General features: G+C 42.0%; 5 protein-coding genes across 6 annotated transcripts in view; 4 read left to right on the top strand and 1 right to left on the bottom strand.

The window, feature by feature from the left end:
• The window catches only part of LOC124304996 (uncharacterized), a 52034-nt gene that overhangs the window by 24954 nt on the left and 7746 nt on the right, over positions 1 to 19334 (bottom strand). The gene's annotated exons all lie outside the window — the stretch shown is intronic.
• LOC124304998 (probable cytochrome P450 6a13) lies at positions 407 to 2920 on the top strand. The gene is made up of 4 exons (XM_046763895.1): positions 407 to 1954; positions 2020 to 2241; positions 2307 to 2558; positions 2664 to 2920. The coding sequence occupies exons 1-4, from the start codon at positions 1084 to 1086 to the stop codon at positions 2858 to 2860; spliced, it is 1542 nt and encodes a 513-aa protein (XP_046619851.1). The 5' UTR covers positions 407 to 1083; the 3' UTR covers positions 2861 to 2920.
• LOC124304997 (probable cytochrome P450 6a13) lies at positions 3567 to 5981 on the top strand. Of its 2 annotated transcripts, none has more exons than XM_046763894.1 (5): positions 3567 to 4757; positions 4821 to 5042; positions 5146 to 5397; positions 5504 to 5715; positions 5793 to 5981. In XM_046763894.1, exons 1-4 carry the CDS (start codon positions 3662 to 3664, stop codon positions 5668 to 5670), a joined length of 1737 nt encoding a protein of 578 aa, XP_046619850.1. In that variant the 5' UTR covers positions 3567 to 3661; the 3' UTR covers positions 5671 to 5715; positions 5793 to 5981. The 2 variants fall into 2 exon arrangements, with proteins under 2 accessions (XP_046619850.1, XP_046619849.1); XM_046763893.1 differs by having other exon boundaries at positions 3569 to 4757; positions 5504 to 5696.
• LOC124305001 (cytochrome P450 6a2-like) lies at positions 10348 to 14056 on the top strand. Its single transcript, XM_046763899.1, has 4 exons — positions 10348 to 11936; positions 12017 to 12238; positions 12461 to 12712; positions 12813 to 14056. The coding sequence occupies exons 1-4, from the start codon at positions 11063 to 11065 to the stop codon at positions 12989 to 12991; spliced, it is 1527 nt and encodes a 508-aa protein (XP_046619855.1). The 5' UTR covers positions 10348 to 11062; the 3' UTR covers positions 12992 to 14056.
• LOC124304999 (probable cytochrome P450 6a13) lies at positions 16467 to 18518 on the top strand. Its single transcript, XM_046763897.1, has 4 exons — positions 16467 to 17448; positions 17529 to 17750; positions 17828 to 18079; positions 18178 to 18518. The coding sequence occupies exons 1-4, from the start codon at positions 16572 to 16574 to the stop codon at positions 18357 to 18359; spliced, it is 1533 nt and encodes a 510-aa protein (XP_046619853.1). The 5' UTR covers positions 16467 to 16571; the 3' UTR covers positions 18360 to 18518.

The raw sequence follows: 19334 nt of genomic DNA, 5'->3' as shown, positions 1-19334 counted from the left end.
GAATTCAGTAAAACAGGTATCGTTAAAAAAATCTGTTCGAATATCGTTGGAATCGCGAAAAACGAGGTACGCCTAATCATTTTGCGCTATCGTCGATCCTTTTTTGGTAATTGCAACGGAAAAACAGTTTGTAAGGTTTACTCTACTTTTTTAGTTAAACAAGGCTTTAACGTCAATTTATCGTTGCACAAGCATTTAATTTTCCCAACAGTTGCAAGAAAATCTAGTAACAGTGATCGTAATGAGAAAGAATAGTAACGGATACCAGACTTTCCGGCAACAGCTAGAAAACTAATTTTCAGTTTCTACCTTGAACTATATTTTTCGGTTGTGGTAAAAAATGAAAATAGTTAAGGACTGAGCGATAACGAGAAGTAAAAATTTCTCTCAGTGTAACGTATTCGAATCCTACTACAAGTCGGTGTCGGATATACTTTCTCGATTCGATTACAAAGTGCGTTTTAATTTCACGGGAGAGTTGATCCCGAGAGTTAGTCCTCGTTCGTGGCTACGAATTCTTCGGGGATTCTTCAGCAAAGACTACGGCAACGTAATGAAACACTGATCGCATGCCAAAGACACAGAGGTTCCTTTGGGTGAGTGAATTTATTTTCGGCACAAGCCTCGGTAGCGCAGTAGGCAGCGCGTAAGTCTTAAGGTCGTGAGTTCGATCCTCACCCGGGGCATAATTTTGCATCTCGTGAGACTCGCAGGCTCATATTTTCAAGGTCCAGACGGGAGAATATGGAAATTGGCAAGAATATGCGGATCCGCCACGACGAAACGAAAGCGAAGAATTCGGTTCAGGAGTACGGTTTACAAAATTATATAACAAAGTTCGCTATCTCTATAAATAAATCACTATCATTGCATCATTTCTTACTAAGATTAGGACTGTTTTCTAAATCTTTGATGTGATAAAAATTCTCTGATGATAAAAAAGTCTGATTTAAATAGCACCTACAGCGAGTGGCTGCGACAATTTTAGTCTATCTAGTGCGATAGCGCAAGTCGTGCAATTTGTGGATCTCGAAAATTTGTACATCGGAACACCTCGCGTTGAAAACTAATTGATAAACGATAATGTGGAGCTTCTACACGTGGACTTTGTTCTTATTTACGGGGCTGATAACCGCGGTCTTCTTCTACGTCAAAAGCCAGTTTTCATTCTGGTCAAGGCGAGGCGTTCACTGCCGGAAACCGCACTGGTTCTTCGGCAGTCTAGGAGACTTCCAAGCCGGTAAGTTGGCCCTTCCCGAGTTGCTTCTGGACTTGTACAAGGAGTCGAAGGGCCAGAGATTCGCCGGAATCTGGGAGTTCTATTCTCCCGAATTGGTCGTCCTGTCGCCTGACTTGATCCAGGACATACTGGTGAGGGATTTCGCGACATGGTCGAGTCGCGGCGTGACCGTGAACCTGGACGTCGACCCGTTGGCGGCGAACTTGGTCAACCTCGATGGAAAGAAGTGGAAGGTGGTTCGAAGCAAGCTGACGCCAACGTTCACCTCGGGAAAGCTCAAGCTGATGCAAAATCTGCTACTCGAGTGCAGCAGGGAGTTCATGGATCACTTGAATCGCGTCACATCGACGGACCAGATGGTCGAGGTCAGAGAATTGAGCGCCAAGTACTCGACGGACGTTATAGGTTCCTGCATATTCGGAATACAGATGAACTCGCTGAGGGACGAGAACTCGATATTCCGCGAGATAGGGAAAAAGATATTCCCCTCGTCCCGAATCAAGACCATCTGCAAAACCGTGCAGCTCCACTTTCCCTGGCTCTTCAGGCTACTTAAACTTTCGACGAGGACCCGCGAGGTCACGGAGTTCTTCATCTCCCTGACAAAGGCCAACTTCAAGTACCGTGAGGAGAAAAACGAACGGCGAAACGATTTCATGGACCTTCTGAGGGACCTCAAAAACACCGAGGAACCGATCGACGAAGACGATATCGGTGAGTCGGAATCAAAGAGCGAGACGTCTTAACTTCTGGCTGCACTTCGTTATCCGTACTTTCAGAGTTCAACGACGAGCTTCTCGCAGCTCAGGCCTTCATCTTCTTCGGTGCCGGCTTCGAGACCAGTTCTTCGACTCTAAGTTTTTGTCTTCACGAATTGGCCGCGAATAAAAATCTCCAGGATCGTCTGCGCGACGAGGTGCGACGTACCAAGGCGAAAATGGACGGAGATATCACCTGGGATGGATTGAGGGACATGAAGTATCTGGACATGGTATTTCAGGGTACGAGCCATGCCCCAATTTTCGTACTCTGCGGCTTAACTTGACCCCCTTTTCTGCGGTCTTAGAGACCCTGAGGAAGTATCCACCGCTTCCGATCCTCGTCAGGACCTCCGTTAAACCCTACCGCATACCCGACACCGACGTCATACTGCCCGAGGGAACGGGATGCGTCGTGCCCATCTACGCTCTCCATCACGACCCAGAGTACTATCCCGATCCGCAGAAATTCGACCCTGAAAGATTCGCCGAGAAGCGGAAGAGCCAGCGATCGCCTTTCACCTATTTGCCCTTTGGAGGGGGTCCCAGAATATGCATTGGTAATCATTGCTTCAATTCATTTAACATTTTCAATCTCATTGTCAATTTAATTGACAGGCAAACTAGCAATAAAAGTTATCGATAACGTGATTACTTCTTGTCAGGTCTTCGGTTCGCCGAGCAGCAGGTGAAGCTGTCAATTTTTCAACTGATAGACAATTTCGAGATTTCTTTGTGCGAGAAATCAAAACACCCGTTACAACTTAATCATAAGGCTGGATTTCTTCAGCCTATCGGTGGCATTTGGCTTCGCCTGTCCCGCAGTATCGTTTCTAATTCGAATGTCAGGTCTGACAAGTGAAAGTTGATCACGTCAAGTCTATTTTCGAAGGAATAATAAATTTCTGGTTAATAAATTTTACTTAGAATGTGATATTTTAATTTTTTTTGAATTTACTTTATTTTTTTACGATAAAGCGTACGGAAAATTTTTGATCTTACTCGCTTTTGCCATTTGTGATCGCTCTTTCATTTCTTTAATATCACGTTTTCGGAATTTTGCTACGAATAATTCAGCTCAATTTTTTTTTCGAATTACGGAAATTCCAATAACGTTCAGTCAAACCTGTGGATAATTTATTCAGAAGAATAAATCCCTGATATGGTGTGTCTCAGACCTCGAGAAAAAAATCAATAAATGATCGTGTGATACGAGTTATGAAGGTAGAACGTGTGACTGATAAAAAAATACATTGCATTGATAAGAATGTAACCTTCGGTCAGAATGCAAATGTGTAAGAGGTAATGTACCGAAAATTTTAATCATACCTAATGAAACGAGTTGGAGAATCCGGACAAAGATGAGACATTTTTACAAAAAAAAAAAAAAATTCAACAAGAATCACCATTTGCAAAGATAAACAAAATGATTTACAGTATATTATATCTAGCTATCTATAATATGAACAGGAAATCTGAGAAGTCATTATAAAGATAATTCTTGTCGGCACCATAAGTCATTTCTTTTTATCGTGAAATTCTCATTCGTATCACAATTCAAGGAGATAATATTTTACCGAGTCATGCACTTTGAGATATGGCGTCGGGGACAGCAGACGGCGACAAGTAATAAACAACATCGGAAACCACATTGCATAGATGTATGTATAGACTCAATACGAAGATTAGGCGAAGAGTGCGGATAGGTGGTGAGTTGCAGTTGTGCGTATCGTTCACAAGTGCTGCATATTCTCCCACACGTGCATGCTCCCCTCCGGAGTCTCTTGAGAGTAGTCGATGTTGCCCCGACAATAGTTCCAGTGATTTGTCAGTAAAGAACCAGCTGGCAGGGAGTTGGGACCGTCTAACTTATTGCTGCTCCGAAATGTGGGCTATCGGTGTAGTGAGTTTGTGGATGTTGTTGTTGGGCATACCTGTCGCTCTGTACTTCTACCTAAGACGACAGTTCTCGTTCTGGTCCGATCGGAACGCACCGTACAAAGAGGCGGACTGGATCTTTGGCAATCTCGCAGAGTTCGTACGGGGTAAGCGATCCTTAGCCGAGGTCAGCCTGGACCTTTACAAGGAGTTCAAGGGCTCGAGATTCGTGGGAATATGGGAGTTCCATTCGCCGACTCTCTTCGTCATCGATCCGGAGCTGCTGCGTGACATTCTCGTCAAGGATTTTGCGAGCTGGTCGACTCGAGGAACGGCCGCGAACGTGGACGTCGATCCGCTGTCCGCGAATCTGATCCACCTAAACGGAGACACGTGGAAGTCGGTACGGGCGAAACTGACACCCACGTTCACATCGGGAAAACTCAAGCAGATGCATTACCTGCTGCTCGAATGCGGTAAGGACTTCGAAAAGTATCTCAACGCTGCTGCAACCGACGGAAAACCCCTCGAGGCCAGGGAGATGAGCGCCAAGTTCACCACGGACGTTATTGGATCGTGTGCCTTCGGGATTCAGATGAACTCTCTAAACGACGAGGATGCGGTCTTTCGTCGGATGGGAAGAAAGATCTTTGAACCATCGACCAAGGGAAAAATAGTCAGGGCGCTGCAGCGCCATTTTCCCGGGTTGTTTAAGTTCCTTAATCTCTCGGCACACGAGCAAGAGCTCACCGATTTTTTCCTCAAGATAACGAAGGAGAATCTCGAATACCGAGAGCGGAACAACTTGCAGAGGCACGATTTCATGGACCTTCTTAGGAACATGAAGAATTCTGGCGAACCATTGGGCAAGGATGATGTGGGTGAGTTCGGGTCAAGGCGGTCAAGTTCCGCGAGACTCTGACCGCTTTAACCTTCGGTTTCAGAGATAGATTACCGATTTCTGGCCGCTCAAGCCTTCGTCTTCTTCGCGGCCGGGTTTGAAACCAGTTCAACGGCCATCAGCTTCTGCCTCCACGAGCTGGCCGTGAATCAGGATATCCAGGATCGACTCCGGGACGAGATAAACGAAACGAAGGCTGCCAGTGACGGGGAAGTCACGTGGGACGGTTTGAACAGCATGAAGTACCTTGACATGGTTGTTGCAGGTGAGGATTGGCTACATCGTTTTCCAATACAGACGCGACGAGTGAGTCTCCTTGTCTCCTTCGTCGTGGAAAGAACCGAATCGAATGTGGATTCTTTTTTCAGAGACCCTGAGGAAATATCCTCCCATCCCTGTTACTACGCGGTGTGCTGTAAAGCCCTACCGCATACCCGGAACGGACATAGAACTGCCCGAAAGAACGGGATGCATTGCGCCCATCTATGCCCTCCACCACGATCCCGAATATTATCCCGAACCCGATAAGTTCATCCCCGAGAGGTTCACCGATGAAGCCAAAAGCCAGAGGCCAGCTCTAGCCTACCTTCCGTTTGGAAGCGGACCCAGAGTTTGTATAGGTGACGAGTTTAGCTGATCCTGAAAGTCTGGACTTCCTGATGATGTTCATTTGGTTTTTGACTGTGTCAAAACTATAACAACGAATATTTTGCATCTCGCTTACAGGCCTGCGGTTCGCCGAACAGCAAACGAAGCTGGGACTGGTCAAGCTGGTCGAGAACTTCAAGATCACACTGTGCGAAAAGTCCCAGAACCCACTGCAGCTTGATCCCAAGGCTAGGTTCCTGGTTGCGAAGGGCGGAATTTGGATTCGAATATCTAAAAACTCATAATATACATCGGATGTACAATGCAACGAGTTGTTTTTTTTTTCTGAAGTGTATTTAAAATTTATGACTTGATGGTAATTAATAATAAAGTCGATCTTATTTGTGTTTGTTCTTGTCGTTTGCAGATGCAATTACTACTTGGAATAGGTCGCGAAGTCGTTTTTACTGCTGACGAAAAAACTGCAATTATTCATCTATCAATATTATCTCAGTGCAATTGACCACGAAGTTGTTGTTTTCATTCTGTCATCGGGAAAATCACTCCAGTCGTCTATACATGTTAACCAAAAATTAAAAAACAGTTACTGTATGCACTGACCATGTTATTCTTTTTCCCGTATGATACTCCGGCAATCTTGAACATTCTCTCCTAATTTCCAATAAGATTTTACGTGATAAACTGATGGCAAACAATTACAAGATGCGTAACAACCTACTTCCATGAATCTAGTCTATACAGATTTTGCACTTGAGATTTGTGTATGTGATTATGAGAACTTTGGTGTTACTAAACAGAGGAAAATTAATATTTGTCGAAAAAGTATACGATTGCAGTGAGGAGAATGCTATTCCATAAATTAAGAAAATCTTTGACTTTTATCAACTAAATAGTTAAAATCATAGATTTTCTCAAATTTTGAACTGCAATATGCAATTAAAGTTAATCGAAAGAATATATAAAAGTACTTGCTGAGGTTTTTCATCTGCTGAATTATTAAAAACCACACATTTTTTTAATTTTGAAACAGCACTTTCCTGGCTACAAAATCAAACTGTTCCGACAAATAGTAATTTTTATATGTTGGATATAACTTAATTTACAATAATCACAGGCATCAATCCCAGGCACAAAATCGGTATAAACTTGTGCTGTAAAAACTAGAAAATCGTTCTTATTTTGCCCAAAACTACAAAAGCAAATATTGGCGGATGTTTAGATATTTTTTCATTGTTTTGATTCATGAAAAAAAACAACATCAATTCACCCCAAGCAGAACAAACAAAAATTTGTTTCGCGACCAGCGTAATCAGATCTCGTCGAATATTCCTTCGTTAAATGACAACATCGAAACGATTATTAGAAATTTCTCATCTCTAAATTGACCAACAATAAGTCTCTGAATTTCTGAATATTTCTATCTTCGTCCAATTGATGAGATAAACTATATGTTCACATATATACAGAGATAACTGAATCTCCGTCGAGCATATAAACTCATCAAAAGTTCCGCGTGTGCATCGAATCACTGGAGCTTTGTTTACTCTTCTAGAAAAAATTTAATGCGATTGAAAATCCAACTGCCCGAGGATTACGAAATAATTTGCGAATTAAACCGGCTGACAAGCACAGATGGAAAATCATCGTAGGTACGTGGAACGCTTCGCTTCCACATTTTTTCTAGCACCTTCGCTGATTGAGGGGCGTTTATAAATCTAGAGCGGCTCACTCCCCTCGGTTTATGCTGCATTGATTTGTACGTATTTAATATCACCGGAGCTTATTGTCATCCAGAGTATTGTCGTCATTGTGATTTCACACCGTCACTCACATCCCCGTTTCCACATCTACCCGGAGGCAGGGTGTAGAAAAATAAAATTGATGTCTGCGTGCGGAGGGTCGAACCCTTCGAGGTTGATGCTTGGCAGCGATGGACGCCCATTATTCTCCTTCGGTGTGTATGAAAGAAAAGCGGTATAGAGAGGAGAAAAAAAAAACGACAGCAAGTAAGAGGGTTCGTAATAAAACTCCTGGTTGCATCGAAACCTTTACCGGTTACCAGGAGTCACTCGTGCAGTCACCCTCGGTCATTTGAAAAAACCGGAAACAGAAGAAACCGGAATTAACCCGAGGGAGTCTCCACCCCGACCAACATATGGCCAAACAATCGGGCTCAGCGCCATGCGTCGACGTATTATGCGCGGAATTAAACCCTGTGATCTCAAACGCGAGCCTTTGGGCTGTACATGAATTAACGAAGTTTTATTCCAGCGCGGACATTTTCTACTTTAGACGGATCAAGCCCCGCTGAAAAGGCGACATTCTGCACTGTTTGAAATTTTAACTAAATATAATGTCCCAGCAGATCCAGTTTATATTTGTTTTATTTGTGACGTTAATCATTGTAATTTTAACATTTAAATTGCACTTTTTACTCTTTTTCACTTAGTATTACATTAAAAAATGGTTAAATCAATCAAAAAATCAACATGTCATATTTATAGATTTCTTCAAAGATACGCACAAACTGGAACGTTACGTGGGTATGTTTGGAAGATATCTCCCAGCCTACCGCAACCTAAAGCGAATGAAAATCGATGGAGTTACGTGGTATATTTTGCTCTTGATTAATAGGCAAGGCCGTTAGTTTATGGAACCACACTGACTTTTGGGAAACATCGAGGATTTGATGTATTTTTAACCTGCACCATCACCATCGAAAGTTGATCCACTGTCAGCAAGTATGGTAAATTTCAACGGCAAGTAATAGAAGTCGATGGAAGCAAATCTGACGCAAATGTACCGTCCAACTTTTCTGGCAATGTTGTAAAAACTTCGATCCCATGAGAATGTACTTCCCCCAATTAAATGTGGAAGCAAGCAATTATGCTTCATGTTTTTGCAGGTTCAAGTTTTTCCAACCTGTGAACTTTGCGAGAGGTCGCAGGATCCTTGGTAGCTTGTCCTCAAGAAATCAAAATCTAGTACTGGTCACAATATCTTCCCGTGCTGGAGTACCGATTCCAGCAATTAGTAAGTGGCACACTTGAGGTTGTAAATATTGTCGAATGAAATGGAAATGAACACCGTTTGTGTCATTCGATTTTACAATCGTGCCATTCCCACATTGCATCGTTACGTTAATAGTGATCGTTTTCATGTACCCACTTAACATCTTCTATCTTGAGCAATTACCTATAGATTCACGTCCCACTTGACCGATGAATAATACATCACCCATTCAGTTCCAAACCGAAGTGTAGAATACCCTGCAATTAGTGTTGCCTTCACTTCTCCTCTTTGTTTCTCTCATACTGTTATAAGGTTTAATTACACGTGTCGCATTAGTCGAAAGAACCTGATCAGAAACATACTTGCGGCTTCAGTATGCCTAAAGCTTTTTATAAAATTGTCACCTTGCCATTTTCAATGGTCGCCCGAGGTTCCAATTGGCTCTAATTGGTTATAATTGGTTCGCTCGTTGACCTTGGAATTACAAGAGTGACGGCGCAAGTGATTCGATTTGTGAAAGGCTCGATTTGACTTCGATTCATTATAGAATTTGTGTCGTTCTGAAGTTGAAGGAAAGCCTCCAAAGGGTTTATCACCAGTGATTTAGTTTAAGGCATTTTTGTGGCTGTAAATACGTGGTTTTTGACTTGGCGTTATCTATGGATAGCGCCGCTCGTTGCTTTAACATTTGGTTACTACTATATCTGTCATCAGTTTTTGTTCTGTGCCAAGAGGCATTCTTTCTACAGGGAATCGCAGTGGCTGCTTGGAAGCTTTGGAGATTTCGTTAAGGCTGAGGTTGCCCTGGCCATCTACAACGCGTTCAGAAAGACAAGGTTTGGTGGAGTTTTTCTGTTAAACTTGCCGTATCTGTTCGTTACGGACCCGAAGCTGATCCACGACATCATGGCGAAGGAATTTGGAATGTGGTCAAGCCTCGATTTGTTGTCAACTTGAAAGTTGACCCGCTTTCCGGACACCTGTTTAACCCAGACGGTACGAAAATCCTCCCCAGTTTGAACCGGAATTTACATTTCTTTTTCCGAAGGATATTTTCTGGCTCTCGGTCAGTGAAAGTCATTCCAATACTAGGCGTATTAAACTACATTCCATAAAAAAAATCTAGCTGAGACTGCTACACGGTGTTTAATTACCATTATCCCTTACCAAAAAATGTGGTTCGTTGCACTGTTCTTTTTGGGCACTGACATTTCTTCCACCTTATATTTTTCTGATTGTTAGATGCTGCTGACGGTGGTGGTCCACAGTTAGAAAAGCTCAACTTACATTTTTTAAACGTTTCGAGTTATGCTTTACACATTCCAATTATCCTGAAAGTACGCGATTGTAGAGGTACATAAATTTTCGCGTCTACCTGGCACTCGCAAGAATTTAGACAATGGTTCATGTTTTCTCCTCCATTGACGTACGGATAACGCAAACATTATTTGCAAAAGGGGAAACACACATCAAACACAACATATTACTTGGATAACGATAGCAGTAATTATCATTTTCGTAAAGTAGATTATTTCAATAATTATAGGTTATACGTCGGAGAAAAAAATACATCAAACATTCGTGTTATCTTAATACCGATACTAAAGTTATCACGTGCCTACAGTTCGTGCATAATTCGTGACGTTACATATTTTACGTTCAATAAAACCTTCTATCGTCAGGTAATAAGTTTCCGAACGAAACAATTTTATTCAATTGCGTATGAGCCGACGGTTTTCATCGATTTCTTCACCACACGTACGGGACTTGGAGGGCTTACCGATTATTCCAAACTTGTTAGTCATGTACTGTTTAGAAAAATCGGAACGCTTCTGCGTACCGCGGAAGCGTTCCGATTTTTCCTCTAATTGTAGGAACCCCGTTGTGGTTCTCAGCATCCGTTTGAATTCTGTTCCGCTCTCGCTTGCGGTTTTCGACTATATGTATATTAAGCAAATCGATGCGGGATTATTTGATCAAGTGCCTACGTAGCAAGGGTAATTTATACGATTCTGGTCAATCGCTGAACAGCAGTACGATGATAAAAGTGTATTCAATAAATTTTATGAACAGTATTTTGATAACTTCCAGTATGATTCGGTTGTGCCGTCCGCAGATGCGAAAAAAATTAATAAATAAAACGGACACAAGTGAAAATTTAGCATCAATCAAGTACGAAATCAGTAGTTTTGTCGATCAGAATTCGTGCGATCGTTACACTTTTACCGCGTGATGTTATTTCGTTTCCACTCTTATCGCATATAGTTACATTCACTCAAGTTACAGGAGTTTATTTCTTTCTGTGATAACGTCAAATTGCGCATATTTATATAAGTACAACGATATACTGACTCTCACGATGAAACTGCAGAGAAAATATTAAGACATGTCAGATCTGTACATGTGGAGTCCACTCTTGAAAAAGTATGAATTCAATATGCGTTGCAGAAAAAAAAGTGAGATAATCGCGTGGCTATCAAATATCACGTGACCGATAATACTAACCGCAGCTCTTCTCGAGCTTTGATATATTGCCATACTCTTCTCACTGGGAAAACAGTTTGATTTCGATCCGCACGGTGAACGCTAGCATTAGTATCTCCAGACTTCATAAAAGAGCAGTAACCAATTAAGTTGAAGAACCGAATTTATCACCGTCAAACAATGTTCACCCAAATTGTAGTCAACACGTGCTTGGTATTGGTGGGTGTGCTGACTGTCTTATACTTGTATATTCGTCGCCAATTTAATTACTGGGAGCGACTAGGCGTGCCGTACGTGAAACCGGATTCGTTTCTGGGAAACTTTGGGGATTCCTTTACGAAGAAGAGACCCATGTCTGAAATGCTGATTGAGATATACAATAAATCCAGTGAAAAAGGGTTTACGGGTGTGTGGAACTTTTTCTCGCCAGCACTGTTTCTCGCTAATCCTGAGGTGCTGCGCGACATCATGATAAAGAATTTCGACGCGTGGACCGACCGTGGAGTACCTAAGAATCCGGAGTCCGATCCGCTTTCGCAACACGTGGCCGCCCTGGATGGAAAGATGTGGAAGGACGTGAGAGCGAAACTGACGCCAACGTTCACATCCGCGAAACTCAAGCAGATGCATCACCTGTTCTTGGAGTGCGGGAAAGACTTGGAGAAATATCTGGAGTCTTTGGTTTCAAAAAATGAGGCGATCGAGGCCAGGGAAGTCAGCGCCAAATTCGCCACGGACGTAATCGGCTCCTGTGCCTTCGGGATTCAGATGAATTCACTTAGTGACGAAGATGCCGCCTTTCGTAACATGGGGAAAAAAATGCTCGATGTAACAATGGGACAGCGATTCGCCATTGTTGTGGTTCTGTGTTCTCCGTGGTTGTTCAAGAAACTGAAGCTATCTCTGACACGGCGAGACGTCGAAGAGTTCTTCCTAAGATACACCAGGGAGGTCTTCGAGTATCGGGAAAAGAACAACGTGCAGAAGCACGACTTCATAGATCTTTTGAGGAATCTCAAAAACGTGGATCAGTCACTCGGCGAGGGTGAAACAGGTACGTTAAGCTTATTTTTGCGACACACCAATGCTGATGAATCTCGAAGACGTCGTGTTATCCTTGACAATTGTTTTCAGTATTCGACGATAAACTCCTGGCTGCCCAAGCGTTTGTTTTCTTTGGGGCCGGTTTCGAGACGAGCTCTACAACGATTGGGTACGCCCTTCACGAGCTGGCTGTTAACCAGGATATGCAAGACCGTCTGCGAAAGGAATTGCATGAAATGAAAGCCGCTAACAAGGGTGAAATCACCTGGGATGGTTTGCAGGGTATAAAGTACTTGGACATGATATTCCAAGGTATGTATAATTTCGTTCTAAATAGGGTGACTACACCAGTCAACGATTACCCACCAATAATTGAACGTACCAAGGAATACATAGTAATCTTATCATGATTGTCCAATCATTGGTCTATCCACCCTATTCGCTTTGCAATTGTACACCATGTGACATATCTGAGAGACTATCGAGCCACAGTGATTTCTGGAATGATAATTTCATCACTTTCCTTTCTTGCAGAAACTCTGAGAAAATATCCAGTAGTTCCGCAAGTCAGCCGAGTCTCGGTAAAGCCTTACCAACTTCCTGGTACGAATGTGGTACTACCGTCAGGATCAAGATGCATAATTCCCATCTACGCCTTCCACCACGATCCGCAATTCTTTCCGAATCCGGAAATATTCGATCCAAAGAGGTTCACTGACGAGGCAAAGGCCCAGCGACGCCCTCTTACTTTTATACCCTTCGGTGGTGGGCCCAGGAATTGTATAGGTAATAAAACTTCACCGTCATTAAATACAAGGAGAAATACCTGGAAATGAAGAACGTTGTTCTTGGAGTTGAGCCTATTGATTAACACAATTTTTCGTAGCTTCTCGATTCGCGGAGCAACAGACGAAAATTGGTATCGTCAGTGCGATCGACAAGTTTAAGCTTTCACTATGCGAGAAGTCACAAAATCCAATTCAATATAAAAAAGGTGAACTTTTTCTTCACTCGGATATTGGAGTGTGGATTAAGGTGTCTCGCATTGGTGCCGATAACAAATGATGAGACTGCTCTTTGTTGGCTGAATGAAACCGATCGAGAATTCACAGCCAATACACTACGGGAAGTGCAAATTTTTGCACAATTTTTGACATCACATACAAACTAGTGCTACGAAGTGTTTTGACACAAATCTGACTAAAAAATAACCTCCCGATTCTTTCTCGACATAGATTTTTTAATTTCCGCCGTGTATAGGCAGATGCATTTATAACCAATAATCGAACAATCGTTCAGAATATCAAACACTCTAGCTTGTATGGACGAGAATGAAATAATTTAAAACCATGTCTCGAGTTTCAGTCGAATCTCGAAGAAAAATTTGACGAAGCGTATACAACGCAATAAGCTTTTTTTACACATAACGCTTATCTGGAAACACATCGCATTAATTATGTTTACGAATACCAACGTCGAACTGGCCTAGAGCTGGTGGCTAATTTAGCGTAGTAAATTGCTTAAGAAGATGTCAACGAATTCCGAAAATAACACAAGAACTCGAGGGAAGAAACATGAAAAGCATCAGTCTCGGTAAACAGAGAGCTTTAAATGACACTGGAGTCAGTTTTCATTTCACCTTGCGCAACTTCAGATTCGTAAATGATGTTTTTCAACGGATAGAGGGAAGATTGGTGTCGCAGTGTGAAATGAACTTTGCAACGCCAAGGGTATATTGTCGGTGAAAATTGACAGGGACTAGCCAAGAGACTTAGAGAATGGTGTCATATGCTCCGACCTCTGGACGTCGGATATGAATGTGACGCAAGCGTTGAGCGCAAGGAGAAGCTCAGTTTTAGGATCGGGGATAAATAACGGAAGGCTAACAAGAAGCTCAACATTCTAGCTAGAACCAGTCTAAAACAGAGTTAATTGCTATGTGACGAATCCAACAATTATTAATTTCGTACAGAGAGTGGATGATTAATAATTGTGCTGAAGAAAAAAAATGATTTTAAACAGGAGTATTGTTTTATTAGCGATGCAAGTATTCTAGTATTATATATGTGACCTATCAACCACGAATAAAACGCACGTGTATCAACCGTAAAGTCGATTACATAAAATGAATTTCTTTTTATTCAATGGAATAATGCGAAATACAGAGTGACAGTCGGTCAGGCCTCGTCGAGACGCCTGATAAAAATGTATTTCTACTTCGTAGGCCAACAACAATGACTCCATTCTACGTTATTAGCCGTGATTCAGAATATTTACCAGATCTTAAGACATTCGAACCACAAAGGTTTATCGACAATGCCAAGTACAGGCGATTGCCTTCTGTGTGCATTCCTTTTGGAGGTGAGCTCAGAATTTTTATAGGTAGAAGATTTGAGTGACCTGAAACGGAAACACAAAACAATGCATAAAGCATGAGCGAGGTAATCTATCTAGATCACTTGAGATAATAAAAACTCCATTTTCAGAGGTCCCTGATTTGTCAAACAGCTCAGACCGAATTTGGAATCGATAAGACAGCGTACGCTATCATAATTTTACTTAGATTTTACACTGTTGACCGAATTGTATATCCAAAGGATGAAATTCGGGTGAATATATCTCGAGTTTTTTTCCAACAAAAAAATCGGCCCCAATCACCAATGATAACGATTCGTCTCTCTGGTCTTCACGTACAGTTATATTGTCGAAAGTCAAGAGACTGAGTTTCTATCAGTGACGATAATCAATTACGCGTGTGCATGAGTAGCCAGTAATATTCATTCTCATGATGAACCTGCAAAAAAATGTTAAAGTTTCAAATGTTTGTTAATTTCACGGTAATAAGATATAAATAATGCGTCGAATGTTCTTTATCCTCCATTAGAATTACTGATATTTTACCAAAAAATAGAACGACAATCAGACGCCTTATATCCCCTCGTTAAATTTTTCATCTTAAATTCATGGACAATAATTAAATCCGTTTCTTGAATTATCCGGTGGACCCAACGGATGTATAATTCTTCCAAACCTCAAAACTCCCACCGTATAATCGTTATGTCAAGTAAAGTGCGGAGTATAGAATTCCCGTGAAAAAATTATGTATACAGTAAAACGACCGTCTCGAATAAGTCATAGCAAATAAGTCCGAAAGAATCCGGACAAGTGCAAGTTGAAATTCTTTTATTAATATTTAATTGATATATTTTGATTTTGTGACATAAAAGAGCCAGTTTCAAATACTTTTACAATTTGTGTTATCGATAATAACCTTTTTCAGTGTTACAGTTATTTGAAGTATTTATTTGTTTATCTTTATTAATTGGATGTAATTAAACAGAAATACTAAGAAAGATTGTACATCTTCTGGTAGAAAAAAATGCCAAATTATCAAGTAACATTAGATGAAACTTGGAATAAGAGAAATAACGTTAGATAGTGCGAGTAAACAGTTAAGTTGGCAAACATAAGGAACGAGTTGGAGCGACTCGAGTGCAACCAGTAGGAATCTAGTCGTTGGTCATCCTGGCTTTCAGTAGCACATACCGTTAGCAAACCGCAGTGTGAACGTACTTAAAATGTGGAGTCTGGCGCTTTCATTAATTAACAAATTGAAGTTGTTTCGAATCGCGTGAATCGTTTGATAATGTTCGTCTAACGCGACAATGGCCGGTCCCAGGTTCAAACGTTTTCAAAGATAGCTCCTGCTGTTGAAATATCGCCATGAGGTCACACCTGTCGCCAGGTGTGAAGAGCCAAAGGCCGAAAAGACCTCGGCCTTGTTCTCCACATCATGTATCTACCATCAACTCGGTTAAAAATAATACGAAGAAAGTGCTGCCAACCTATTAAGAATTACCTGAAATGCACTTTTTTAGGCCCAACCTGCTGGGCGAAAAAGATTGACCTGCTAATTAGGCCCTTCGTCAGGGTAAGAGTCAGATCCATGAATTATTTCACACTCTCGCTTCAAACATTCACGACATAAATTATATAGATACTTGTAGTATTACACTGATATTGTTATGCGATTGTTGGATACGTATTGCGCGTCAACCACTACTCGCTTATCTTGCATTCAGCCGAGTCACGAATTCTCAGATAAAAGAAAAAGTGACCCAATAATATAGCAAAAGTAGGCAAACAATATATGAACCCTGCCGATTACAGGATCTAATGAGGATAATCAAATGGTTTTAGGAAACAGCCAAGTAAATTGTAAATCTGGGATCGTGTGGAATTACGGGTATGATTGCTAAAAAGATGTGTTACTCGAGAGTCAGCCAAGATTTGCAATAAGATAGATGTTTCGATTGATAATTTGCGATTATTGATACGAATCAAAGACGTAAAGAAGATTTTCAGCTGCAAACATCGTGAAAAATAAGAAGCGTCAGACAGCCATAACCCAAGCTCGATATGAATGTATTAAGTTTATCTCGAAGTACCGAGATACCGCTGCGTTACGTCACGAGCGCGGAATGACTGGCATAATTTCTCGGGTACCATAAATTTCCAGTTTCCGCCTGGCGCGATCAGTTTTATCTTCGCCAGCGCAGCGAGCACTGGGAAAGGTTCATTTATATGACTGTGACGGTACAGCAGAAAGTTTACGTATCAGACCGAAATTTTTTACCGATCAACAATGTTTCTTCAGATTATACTTAATCTGGGGCTCGTGTTAGTCGGCGTGGCGACGGTTGCTTATATGTTGATTCATCGACAGTATACTTATTGGGAAAGAAAGGGTATACCGTTTATAAGACCTGAATCCTATTTAGGCACCTATGCTGACGCCGTAAGCAAGAAGAAGCCCCTGTGCGATGTGGTCAGCGAACTGTACGTCAAGTTTAGAGGAAAGAAATTCGGTGGTGTCTGGGAACTCTTCTCGCCAAGATTGTTCCTCGTCGATCCGGACATGGTTAAAGACATAATGATAAAGAATTTCGACTCCTGGTCCAACCGTGGGCTGACCTCGAATCCGGAGGTGGATCCTCTCTCTCAGCACATAGCCATGCTCGATGGGAAAATGTGGAAGGTAGTCAGAACGAAGCTGACCCCCACCTTTACCTCGGCGAGACTGAAGAGCATGCACTACCTTGTTTTGGAATGCGCTAAGAACTTGGAGAAGTACCTTGATGCGGTGGTTCGGAAAAACGAGCCCATCGAGGCCAGGGAGGTTGGCGCCAAGTACACCACTGACGTAATTGGCTCGTGTGTATTTGGGATCCAAATGAACTCGTTGAACGATGAGGACGCAGCTTTCCGTAAGATGGGAAAGAGAATAGGTGGAGGCTCTGGGTACTGGTCCCGTTTCGTGCATCTGCTTCAGGGCAGTTCTCCGTGGTTATTCCACAAATTGAAGCTCTCCCTGACACCGCCGGACGTTGAAGAGTTCTTCCTTAGAATCACGAAGGAAGCCTTCGAATACCGAGAGAAGAACAACGTGCAGAGGCACGACTTCGTAGACCTTCTGAGGAAACTCAAAAACACCGACCAGAAACTGGGCAAGGATGACGTAGGTATGTCGAGGTTTCGGCTACCCCGCATTTCCTTCACCCAAAAGTCTCGGCAACATCCTGACTCCTTCGCATTTGCTTAGTGTTCGATGATAAACTCCTGGCCGCCCAAGCGTTCGTTTTCTTTGGAGCCGGTTTTGAGACGAGTGCCACAACAATTGGGTACATCCTTCACGAGCTAGCCATTCACCAAGACATTCAAGACCGTCTTCGGAAGGAACTGCGTGAGATGAAAGCAGCCAACAACGGAGAAATCACCTTCGATGGTTTGCAGGGCATGAAATACTTGGACATGGTGTTGCAAGGTAGGACCTGATTTTCAAGTCTGGAAGATTAACGATCCACGGTGAGCACTAAAATAAAACCAGCCTCACATTTTCAGAAACGTTGAGGAAACATCCTATAGTTCCACAACTCGAACGAGTCTCAGTGAGGCCCTACGAACTCCCAGGAACGAACGTGGTGCTACCAGTGGGATCAAAGTGCATCATCCCCATCTACGCTCTCCACCACGACCCAGAATTCTGGCCTAACCCAAGTAAATTCGACCCGGAGAGATTCAGCGAGGAAGGCAAGGCTAAACAAACTCCCTACACTTTCATGCCCTTCAGTATCGGACCCAGAACTTGCATAGGTGAATTACTTTTTCTACATAATTTCAATTCCATAGTTTGTACGAAAAAAAAACCGATCTTGAAGATCGAAGATTTCAATCACATTATTTTCTCGCAGGCTCTCGGTTTGCCGAGCAACAGACGAAAGTCGGAATACTCACGATGCTTGACAAGTTCAAGATCATTTTGTGCGAAAAGTCGCAAAATCCACTCAAGTACAGAAATGGCGCTGGAGTATTTCTCATGCCCGAACGCGGATTTTGGATCAAGATGATTCCCCTTGGCGCCGACGACAAGTGACGTCATCAGCTCTTTCACTGCTCTCGATAATCGAGTGAAAAGTTCGACGTCACCGAATAGGAATCGTTGTAAATGTTTTATACTGTACTGAAATTCTGTGCCTGAGACGAGCTAACGAAGACGGCTTTCTCTGTTAAATAAACTTCATAAATGTCGGTACGTGAAACATACTTTCGTATCATCTCCCGGTGGAAAACACATTACGTGACATCTGTATTTATAACTTTTTTCGCAAACGGGAAATAGTAAAACAAAACATGTAAAAAGAAAATGTAATGATGTATTACCAGTTGCATTTTTATCAAAAATCGATTTGTTAATTCATTGAGTATGAAACCTGAAGTCCTTGGGCCCTTCGAGGCGCCAATGGGTCCGAACAGATGCCATCTGAAAACTCATTTGGTTGATTCTTGGCAATTGAATGGACCCACGATTCTTATTCAATAAGTAAGCAAAGTGAGTGCAATGTAATTACTTATCTTGCCTGAAATCTAGTTCGTTTCATATTTAAAAAAAATGACGCGATTCCAAATACTAGTGGATAACTTCTAGAATCTTTTCGTTTTCAAGAGACCTAAACCATTTTAGGCAACCACCGTTATCAGGTAATCCTTACGCATCGGTCGTACCCATACTCATTTTTCTATAATATAGTCCTTAACGACCTGATGCGTCATGACTTGTCGTAAGTTATTATCGTACGTGTCACTTTCACTTTGGACTCCAGAGAAAGGTTAGCTAAGATTACTTTTTATTAGCCACGGAATGGGACCCCCGACCTGGTCGTTATATATTAGGAAAATTACATTCAACAAAAAAGGTACGATTACGTGTTATAATAAATTATTAATTGATTGGCAAGTATCAGAAGAACGGAACGGAAAAATAAGGTGTGTGTGAGCAGAGTAAACAACATTGCAGCACGATAGAACGTAGCATATACCCGCATAGAGTTCAAACACCAGTTGGATAAAG

This window comes from Neodiprion virginianus, chromosome 5, assembly GCF_021901495.1.
Source record: "Neodiprion virginianus isolate iyNeoVirg1 chromosome 5, iyNeoVirg1.1, whole genome shotgun sequence".
Taxonomy (NCBI): domain Eukaryota; kingdom Metazoa; phylum Arthropoda; class Insecta; order Hymenoptera; family Diprionidae; genus Neodiprion; species Neodiprion virginianus.
Note: the sequence above shows the minus strand (reverse complement) of the source record. Positions and strands in the feature narration are given on the sequence as shown.